The sequence below is a fragment of the Crocuta crocuta genome, unplaced genomic scaffold (genome assembly GCF_008692635.1).
Source record: "Crocuta crocuta isolate KB4526 unplaced genomic scaffold, BGI_CrCroc_1.0 scaffold369, whole genome shotgun sequence".
NCBI classification, from domain to species: Eukaryota; Metazoa; Chordata; class Mammalia; order Carnivora; family Hyaenidae; genus Crocuta; species Crocuta crocuta.
The window spans coordinates 5,804,807-5,815,437 of record NW_027529441.1 but is presented as its reverse complement, the minus strand read 5'-3'; the positions used below and the strand labels follow the sequence as shown (position 1 = coordinate 5,815,437).

Below are 10,631 nucleotides of genomic sequence, written 5' to 3'. Positions count from 1 at the left end.
GCTCTCCATTCCCATGGCCTCTGAAACTCACTCCAGCCAGCCCCGCCACTGGGGGCGGCCCGCCAGAGGCCCAGCCCCCGGCCCCCCAAAGCCATCGCGTCCTTCGCTGTCTTAGGAACCTCCTCGCGCGGGTCCTCCCCTGCCCTCCTCCCCGGAAACTCTGGGCACGCACCGCGTTCCGTAGGACACTTTGGTTCCGCTCCCGTCGGTCGCACTGCGCGCGTCCACCACCAGGGGGCACGTTTGCGTCTCGCTGGGGATTAGTGGCTGCGGGTCAGGGCTTCTGGAGCTGGGGTGAGTTCCGGGGACGCAGAGGGCGACCAAGAGGTGCTGGACCTCAAGGCGACAGGTCCGCCACCCCCAAGGGCTCTGCAAGGAAACAGGCGTCTTCTCTGGGGTCGCCGAGTCCAACCCGCGCCATCACCCTCCTCCCGCCGCGGGTTCGAGCCCGAAAGCCTGAGAGAAACCCTTGCCGCCCGGCAAAGAATATTCCTGGAGAGAAAAACTGGGCAAAGACAGCTTCTGTTGATTTGCTTTCCTGCTCCGCCCGGCCGGTCAAGCTGATGACATCTTAACTTTAGGTTTTGCAAAGGTGGTCTGCGTCAGGGTACTCCATTTATCGAGCCATTGAAGGGAACTCTGTAATTCGTAGAGCTCTTTACAAATCAGATTAGTTTATGTAGTATACAGAGAATATAGACAGCATGTTAGAAGGCACCCCGGTGATGCCGGCAGGCTGGTCTGGGGACCCAGAGTCTTAAGAGGGGCCTTAAGAAGGTCCCTGGCTTCGTGCAGGATAGCCAGCAGAGGGGGGAAGCAGAATTACTGAAGGATGAGAGAGAGAGGGTGCAAGCACAGACAGTGTCCGGAGGACTCAAAGGAAAAGAGAGAGCGTCGTCTTTGCGTGAGGTCTGGGGTTTTTTACTGAGGACAGTCGGTGGTCGGGTGGCGTCCAGGAACCAGTTAGAACAAAGATGAGGAGGGCGCCTGGGTGGCTCAGTGAGTTGAGCGTCCAACTCTGGCTCAGGTCATGATCTCACAGTTGGTGGGTTCGAGCCCCATGTCAGGCTCTGTGCTGACAGCTCAGAGCCTGGAGCCTACTTTGGATTCTGCATCTCCATCTCTCTCTGCCCCTCCCCTGCTCATGCTCTGTCTCTCTCTCTCTGTTTCTCAAAAATAAACATTAAAATTAAAAAAAAAAAAAAGAACAAAGATGAGGGCCCAGGTCTTATTCCTTCAAACCAGGATATCTTGGCGTCCAGATGTCTAGCACAGGTGGTCTGGAATACCCTATGAGAGCTTCCTCTGGTCATTCTCACCAGAATAGAATAGAATAGAATAGAATAGAATAGAATAGAATAGAATAGAATAGAATAGAAAAGTTATCTATTCTAAAGAAGTCATTAACTCCTTGTCCCTTCAAAGGAGGGCATACACTATTTGCATTGTAAGGCATGTGTAAAATGGGGGTGCAGGTCCTAACAAGAATAGAAGAGGGGGAAATAGAAACAGGAAAAGGAACAAAAAGATTTTTATGGAGTCCTTCAGTTTCCCTATCTCACTGGGATGGAATTTTTGTCTCATCACAAGGGCCCAGAACGATGCTTGGCACACAGTAAGCGCTCAACAGATGTGCGTTGAATGATTGCCTTCGTTGGAAGTTCCAGCGCAGGGTCTAATACCTCTGTTGGACGACGATGTTGTTACTATTGAAGGAAGCGTTCCGTAGGTGAAGTATGACTTTTTATTCAAAGTTGTCGTATGCTGTGGCTTTCCTTAAGGCTTGTTGAGTTTACAGATTCAGCCCAAGGCCTTCCCCCGCCCCCAGCTCTGCTCGGTTCTGACTTGCAGTGGGAACATATCACCACCAGGGGGCGATACCGGCTAAGGAACACATACCAGGCATGGCTCTGGGCCTTCCCTTGGGGAACTGGGTGAATGTGGTCACGAAGCAAAAATTCCAGTTATAAGACAAATCAGTACCGAGGAGCTAATGTACAACATGACGACTAGAATTAACAATACTGTACGGTATATTTGAAAGTTGCTTTAAAAAAGTAAATCTTAAAAGTTCTCATCACGGACTGTGAAGCCACACATGTTAGCTAATCCTCCTGCGATATGCATGTAGTTTAAGTCTTTGTGCTGTACGCCTTAAAATGAAACAGTGTTAATGTCACATATTAAAGAGGAAGACAACAACAACAACAAAAGACTCCCTGCCTCCATAGATGTGTCTCCTTGACCTAATTTTATATTCACAACTGCTCAGGGACGGTAATTATCTTTGGTTTTAATTTTTTTTAATGTTTATTTATTCTTTGAGAGACAGAGTACAAGCAGGAGAGAGGCAGAGAAACAGAATCCAAAGCAGGCTCCAGGCTCTGAGCTGTCAGCACAGAGCCCGACGCGGAGTTCGAACTCAGGAACTGCAAGTCCATGACCTGAGCCGAAGTCAGCCTCTCAACCGACTGAGTCACCCAGGTGCTTGCTCCCTTTTTGGATTTCAAATAAGAAATGCAGGGGGTCCTGGGAGGCTCAGTCAGTTAATCATCTGACTTTGGCTCAGGTCATGGTCTCCCGCATCGGGCTTGGTGCTGACAGCTCAGAGCCTGGAGCCTGCTTTGGATTCTGTCTCTCTCTCTCTCTCTCTCTCTGCCCCTCCCCCATTCCTGCTCTATCACTCTCTCTTAAAATTAAATAAACTAAAAAAAAATAAAGCCAGTCAAATTTTACTAGGCCACCTCTCATTTAAGATACAATTTCAAACTATGAAATTTATACATATACATATATGAATGAAGTGTGTGTGTCTTTTGCTTCTTCCTTAAACTTGCATACAGTTACTCTCTTGAAAGATCTTTGTTTTATCAGTCCCTTTAGACTTGAACCCCATATAGTTGCCTTCAGAACATTTTAGAACAATATGTAAACAAAGCCTCAGAACATAAATTTAAACAAATTTAATCCTGTGTCCATCACATTGGGAGGAGCAGTTGGAAGTCACAAGTATCACAGAAATTAACTTGGAAGGATGTTGGTAACAACAATGTCCAACAAACGTTGAACACATGCCAATCAATCAGGTTTATTAATTCTTCCAAACTTCTCTTTCAATAGGCAGAAGAATCTTTATTTTCCGAAGAGGAAATGCAGGTTTGAGAACCTGGGGGAACTACTCAAAGTAGGTCTCTGGTCAAGAATTCCTCCAAAATATTTCCTTACACTAAATCTCCTTTCTGAGCTCCTTTTTTTTTTTTTTAATGTTTATTTATTTTTGAAAGAAAGAGCGGTAGAGAAAGGGAGGGAGAGACAGAATCCAAAGCAGGCTCCAGGCTCCAAGCTTTCAGCACAGAGCCTGATGTGGGGTTTGAACCCACAAACCGTGAGATCATGACCTGAGCCGAAGTCAGACGCTCAATCGACTGAGCCACCCAGGTGCCCCTCTGACCTCCTTCTTTATCAGCTTCCTCTCCACATCTTAGCCTCACTCTCTCCCAAACAAAAAGAATCATCAGGCCTATGGCAGTAAATATCAAAGGTCAGCCTAGATAGAACATCTTGTGTCACAAAGCAAGAAAAAAGACAGGCAGAAACATGCTCAAAGGACACAGGACCTAGCTTGACAAGGGCTTCCATTGTACAAATTTAGGACAGTTTAAATAACAAAAAGAATAATGATGAAAAGTTCTAACATTATGTATGTTAAAAATCTAGGAGTTCAGAGTGATACTTAAAAATAAATGGATGTGGAGAGAAAGGTTTCTTTACAAAATCCAGATAATAGCATAACAGGATGGGGGAAAGTGACCACTCTGCAACTACCAGTGTAATAATAATTGATTCAGAAAGGGATTGCCTGTGGATGCTAAAAGCTTTGGGGAAAATATTTTCCCGGATCAAGATATTTGCCTGGTGTCTAAGTATCATCCAAGAGATTATGCCCACAAAGGGTTAAAGGAAATTTCAGTGGAGAAATCCGGAGCACGCCACCTTAACAAAGTGGTCAAAATTGTCATCACCCAAAATGGGACTATCTGACATTATTTGTGCCTCCTGTTGTGATATAAATACCACTCGTGTAGTATTCCTACCATAAATGTTTATCCTGACTCTAAAGAACCATGAGGAAGAGAAATCAAATATACCCAGAAAATGATACATTCTGCAAAACAACTGGCCTAAGCTCTTCAAAAATATCAGTTTCATGAAAGATGAACCAAAAAAGTTCAGGAACTGTTCTAAATTAAGGGAGACTAAAGAGATATACGGTGAATGCCCAGGCATGATCTTCCATGCATGGATTTGAAAGAAAAAAAGTCCCGAGGATATTATTATCACAAATTTGAACATGAACTGTATAGTAAATATTATTGTATCAAGGTTGTAGTTCTTGGACTTGATAACAGTATTATGGTCTTATAGGAGAAAATTCATGTTATTAGGATGTGGGAATATTTAGGGGTACAGTATCATTATGCCTATAACTAACTCTAATGGCTTAGTAAAAATTGAGGCATTTTGGGGTGCCTGGGTGGCTCAGTTGGTTAAGCATCCGACTTCGGTTCAGGTAATAATCTCACAGTTCATGAGTTCGAGCCCTGTGTTGGGCTCTGTGCTGACAGCTCAGAGCCTGGAGCCTGTTTCAGATTCTCTGTTTCCCTCTCTCTCTGACTCTCCCCTGCTCATACTGTCTCTCTCTCACTCTCTCTCTCAAAAATAAATAAATATTTAAAAACCTTTCTTTTCATTGAAGGGTATCTAGAGAGGAAGCAAGAGAAATTCAGCAAATGTGGCAAAACGTTAACAAGCTAAGTGAGGTGCCAATTTTATTACTCTCTCAACTGTATTCTGAAATTTTTCGAAGTAGAAAGTTGGGGGAATAACCACAGTTTTCAATCACAGAAGTTTGTTTTGCTCACGTTGGGTGTCATGGACAGCAGCTNGTCTGCTCAGCGCACTGGTTCGTGAAAGCTTCTTCTCAGACTCACTAGCTCTTGGCCTCACGGTCCCCTAGCCCCAGCAAGTTCAATGGCCAAGCCCAGTGACGATCCAAAGGGCAGTGTATGCCTTCTTGGGAGTCAGTGTATGAGATTCTAGAATTCAAGGAGAGAAGTAACTCACTGACATCTAGACTCCAATAGCTCAGTTACTCTCCCAAGACTGGTTATTTTCCCGAGATCACCAGCCGAGCAGGGACTCAAACTCAGACCCATCTCCAAAGCTTATGCTTTGTTTTTTTCTCAAATTCATGTGTTTTTTTAATGAAAACTTTTGATGTTACATTTTCAAATTATTATATATTTACTTGCTTGAAAAGTCAAGAAAATATATATTATAAGGTATACTTTGAAAAGTTTCTCTTCCAGTCCTCATCCCCATTCTTCCCAAAACCTTACACAGGCTTTCACCATTGTTAATTTTCTGTGTATCTCTCAGAGTTCTGGTATCTCTCAGAGTTCTGGGTGCCTCTGTCAGCTAACCCAAATATATAAACTTATTTCCTCCCCCTTTATGACCCAAAATGTAGCACACCAAACACATAGTTCTTTGCCTTGCAAAGCTGTGCTTTTAATCAACTTTAATGTGTTTGTATGGTTCTCTTGAGGAGCAGATACCAAGACAGAGTTAAATATGCAAGGGTTTTATTTGACTCCATACCAGTGAGAGAAGAGGGGAAGGCTGGCTCCACATGAAATAGAAGAGGAAGGAAGAGAGAACAGAGGCATTCCTGACTGCCCAAGCAGGCTAAGGGAGCTTGGTCAAGACCACGAAATGAAGGGGGACAGTCCTTAAGCCCAAGTCTACCACTAGAGGGGTCCCAGTCTCCCAGAGGCAGGCCTGCCACACTCAGTCTCCTGGCCAGGAGCAGCCGCTGGGAGGTGTGCCCTCAGAGCAAACGTGGTGGGTGTCAGAGTTCAATAGCTGGGGCTCTTGGTCAGGACACCCCCCCACTCTGCCCTGTAATTGGATGTCTATGAAGCACTTGAAATAAGCTGTATTTAAGAAATCAAATAATTAAAGAGCCACTTGCTATGCATTTTGCACTTACTACATAATAATCACACACAAACATTTCTGTCAATGATCTCATATCAGGGCTCAACACCCTCCACATCCACGTGGCCTAAAAGGCACAGACAAATGCACAGCTCCTGAGATTATAAGAATAAGAAGAAAATTCAGGGCAACTCAAGGTATTTCTTTCTATTAATGTGATACCATGGGACAAATTGGTACCTGTACTTTGAGGTAGCAGTGGAGTGTGTGTGTGTGTGTGTGTGTGTGTGTGTGTGTGTGTGTCTGTCCACAGGCTTCTGGAGAAATGAAACACAGTTGAATATAAAAACATACATATAGTCCACTCTTTCTGCTACCATCCCTCCTGTAAACCATTCCTTCTTCTTCCTTCCACCACAAGAAAATGTTATCATTCTTTCTTACTAGTAAAGAAGACCAGAAATACAAATCACCACAGTATAAGGGTTTTTTAAGGTAATGTTTTCTATTTCATTCTCAGAATACGCATGTGTGTGTGTGTGTGTGTGTTGGGTGCACGCAGGCATGTAAGAATTGTTAGGAAAGTAAACTTTTTGCTTCTAGCCTTCATTAATAAATACCAAGTAATGACTATTTAAAATACTGACTCAGGAAGTCTTGAATATGATACATTAAATCAAAAGTTGAAGGGAGACTATGGATCATTTATTCCACCCACTTCACTTACTAGATAGAGAAGATGATTCACAGCAAGACTGGTATTTGGCTCAAGGTCATACAGAATGCTAGGGTAGCATCTGGGGTAACTGGAAACACCAGAGCGTGTGGGAAATGGCAGGACTCCTGAAATGGGCACGTGCTCCTTAAAATGCTCGGAATCATCCCACCCCGTAGTGGCCACACCAAGCCTTTCATTTTGCAGTTATGGGAACACTGCAGGAATTCTCTTCCCGTTTGCTTAGCATTTCAAAGATGTACTAATCCCTCAAACACATGTTAACATGGATTTTCTTTGATGAAAAGGGACCGAAATATTCTCCAGAAAGGAGCTCCTCCTTCCTTCCTCCATCCGGTTTCAGAGTGAGAAAGCCTATGTGAGTACCCTCCAGCTCACTTAGCGTCTTTCAGGATGAATCCTGGGGAGTAGGGTGAAAATTGGCTAAGGTGATGCTTTTTGGTGAAATGAAATACTTTCCTCCAGAATTCCTCTCCCTAATTATGCATAACTTATTTTTTCCCACTTTTTATTGCTGGTTTAAACTTGACTTTCCCTCTCTTATTCCTTAGCTATGACACTTGCCTGTCCTTCCTTCTCCCCCCACTATCCAATCTTGACCTGTCCTGGGGAGAACACACATGCTGAGACCTGAACGCCCAAAAACCACCCACACCAACTGACCAACTCATGAAATGTAGTTACATGAGGAGCTGAAAGCATGCATTAGATCCCAGATCTCTACTTGTTAGCCATATGACCTTGGGACAGTTGGACCATAATTTACTTAACATACTCTCTTTGAAGTACACTCAGGATATTTGAACTATTTTGCTGCAGTGAGCATCTGCCGTCTAAAATCTGTGCCCTGATATATTTCTTCAGAAGAGGTTCCTAGCAGTGGAATTGTTTGGTCAAGGATATATGTGTTTGAAATTTTGATAGGTGCTGCCAAAATGTCCACCAAAGCCATACACAAACAAGACAAAGAAGAGATATGTTTATTCCAGATGACAGAAATATTTTCATAGTGGTAAAAGGTCACACTTTCATGCATCTTTGAATTGGTGAATGAGGTCCAAGGTCACACTCTCTAACCTTCCCCCTTTTCCATTTCACATGCAAGAGTTTTTTAAACTTGGCCTGGCATTTACCTGTTTGAGTGTGGCATGTATCTGTTGGAGTCCTCAAAGAAGATGCAAACTCAGAGCCAGTAATTTCTTGTCAATCTTTATTTCAAAGAGCTGGATTACATCTCTCAATCCTATTATAAAGGCTTGTATTGCCTAATTGCATATCTTCAATTAGAATGAGTTGAGCTATCCAGACTTTTCTAAGTGTTTTCCTCTAGGTTCCTTCTCAAATATCTTTTGTATTTTTATTGCTGTTTTACATTACACAACAACATGGTGTCTCTATAAAAATTCAAAAACATAGCAAAGCATGAGTCATCCTTCCCAATCTTGCTGTACTCTATATCTCAATATCTATAGCTATATCTCAGATATTCTTAGCTTTTCAATCCATATTTAATACTCAACTTCTCCATGTACTGACAGTATTCAGATTGTTCAAGTTGAAGTGGCAAAAGCAGTGAAATATAGGGACAACTAGAAAAAGAAATAGAAACTCCCTGAACAGTTCTCTCTGTGACAACTGTGAGAGTATTTTGATAAGTGTTGGCAGCAGGACACTGCATGTGATGTGGGGAAGGAAACTTTGGCATTCAAACAAGCAAATGGTTTGGCGACAGTTTATTAAATTTCTGCAATGCTTGCAAATGCCAGGAACAATTTCTCAGACTGCAGACTTACTACATGTGACAGGTTTGGGAATGTTTCACAATTGTCATCAAATAAATTCTCCTTCAGAATTTAAAAATTATGTGAACTCGGAATAATTGCCGCTACCGGAACACAAGTTTACTGGAGCTTATGTGTTTAAAGTTGCATATTTTAGTTGCTTCTCTGCCATAGAATCAGAAGCTAAGCAAAAACACCCAAGTAAAATTATAATTCAATCTCACTGGTAGGTTTTGAATAAACCAGTAGATCTTCTTCATATCAAAGTCCACATTCCTTCCTAAATATATATCTGTAAATGCCTACATTAAAAAATATTTCAAAGCAATAGCTAACATTATGCCTTAAGGAACTAGAATAAGAAAGAGCAAACGAAACCCAAAGGCAGCAAAAGGAGGAAAATGATGAAGATTTGAACAGAGATCAATGAGATAGTGAACAGAAGAACAATAGAGGAAATGAATCCAAAAGTCAGTTATTTGAAAAGATAAGCAAAATCAACAAACTTTTGTTGCTAAGCTGACCAAAAAAAAGAGAGAAAACACAAATTACTAAAATTAAGAATAAAGGAGGGCACATTATTACTAACCTTATAGTAATAAAAAAAATTTTACACTTGATCTTAGCTGAAAGACAGAGAAGTGATAGTAATAAAATAGATTTTAAGGAAAGCTATGAACAACTGTATGCCAACAAATCAGATAACTTAGATGAAATGTACAAATTCCTAAAAAAACACAAACTGCCCAAACTAACTCAAGAAAAAAAATTAAAAATCTGAAAAGGCCAATAATAAGTAAAGAGACAAGGTTAGTAATTTAAAATTTTCCTACTAATAAAAGACTAACTTCAGATGACTTTACTGGTGAAGCCTACCAAACGTTTGAAGGAAAATTAATACTCATTCTTTACAAACCCTTCCAAAATATTGGGAAGGAAGGAACTTTTAATTCATGTTATGAGGCCAGAATAATCTGATACCAAAACCAGAAAAATATATCACAGGAAAAAAAAAACAAACTGTAGACCAAAATCCCTTATAAATATGTACATAAAAAAACTTAAACAAAATACTAGCAAACTGTTTCCAGCAATATAAAAAGATTACATACCAGGACCAAATTTATCCCAGAAATTCAAGGGTAATGTACTATATGAATATGATTCAATGTAATTCACTATATATAGAATAAACATATATATATTTTTTTAAAAAAAAGATAATCTCAACAGATGCAGAAAAGGCATATGATAAAATCCAACATCCTTTCCTCATCAAAACATTCAACAAACCAAGAATGGAAGGGAACTTGCTCAACCTCCACAAATAACATCATACATGATGGTGAAAGACTGAATACTTGCCCTTAAATCAGGAAGAAGAAAGAAAAGAATGTTCACTCTCTCCTGTTTAACATTGTACTGAAGGTCATATCCAGGACAATTGGCCACAAAAAGGAAATAAAAGTGCTCCCTTCAGCAGCATATATACTAAAATTGGAACAATACGATGAAGATTAGCATGGTGTCTGCCCAAGGATTACACGCAAATTCATGAAGTGTTGCATTAAAGAAAAAAGGCATCTGGATTGAAAAAAAAGAAGCAAAACTATCTCTATTTGGAGATGACATGATTTGGTACATAAAAATCGTAAGGAATCCATTAAAAAGGTATTAGAACTAAGAAGAGAGTACAAGAAGGTTGCAGGATACAAGATCAATATATAAAAATCAATGGTATTTCTATAGACTGGCATTGAAAATTCTGAAAATAAAATTAAGAAAACAATTCCATTTACAATAGCATAAAAAAGAGTAAATTACTTAGGTATAAATTTAGCAAAGGAAGTGCAAGACTTGTACACTGAAAACTACAAAGCATCACCGAAAATAATTAAAGACTGAAAAAAATGGAAAAATTTGCTATGTTCATGGTTCAGAAGACTTAATATTATCAAGATGGTAATACTCCCCAAATTGATTAAAAGATGCAATATAATTCCTATCAAAATCCCAACTGGCTTTTGAAGAAATGGACAAGCTGATTGTATAATTCATACAAAATTGCAAAGAACCCAGAAAAACAAAAAAAATCTTGAAAAATGAATAATAAA

General features: G+C 40.7%; 1 protein-coding gene and 1 non-coding gene across 3 annotated transcripts in view; one reads left to right on the top strand and one right to left on the bottom strand.

Moving 5' to 3' along the window:
• The window catches only part of MRPL39 (mitochondrial ribosomal protein L39), a 17,888-nt gene extending 17,752 nt beyond the window's left edge, over window positions 1-136 (bottom strand). For both annotated transcript variants that reach the window (XM_077760227.1, XM_077760228.1), the window contains exon 1: window positions 32-136. In XM_077760227.1, coding sequence (XP_077616353.1) covers window positions 32-95 — 64 coding nt within the window. In that variant the 5' untranslated portion in view covers window positions 96-136. The remainder of the gene's footprint in view (window positions 1-31) is intronic.
• A 9,848-nt stretch (window positions 137-9,984) lies between these two features.
• On the top strand, window positions 9,985-10,091 carry LOC144228408 (U6 spliceosomal RNA). Its single transcript, XR_013334185.1, has one exon. It is a non-coding gene; the product is annotated as a U6 spliceosomal RNA (small nuclear RNA).
• Window positions 10,092-10,631: the final 540 nt, after the last annotated feature.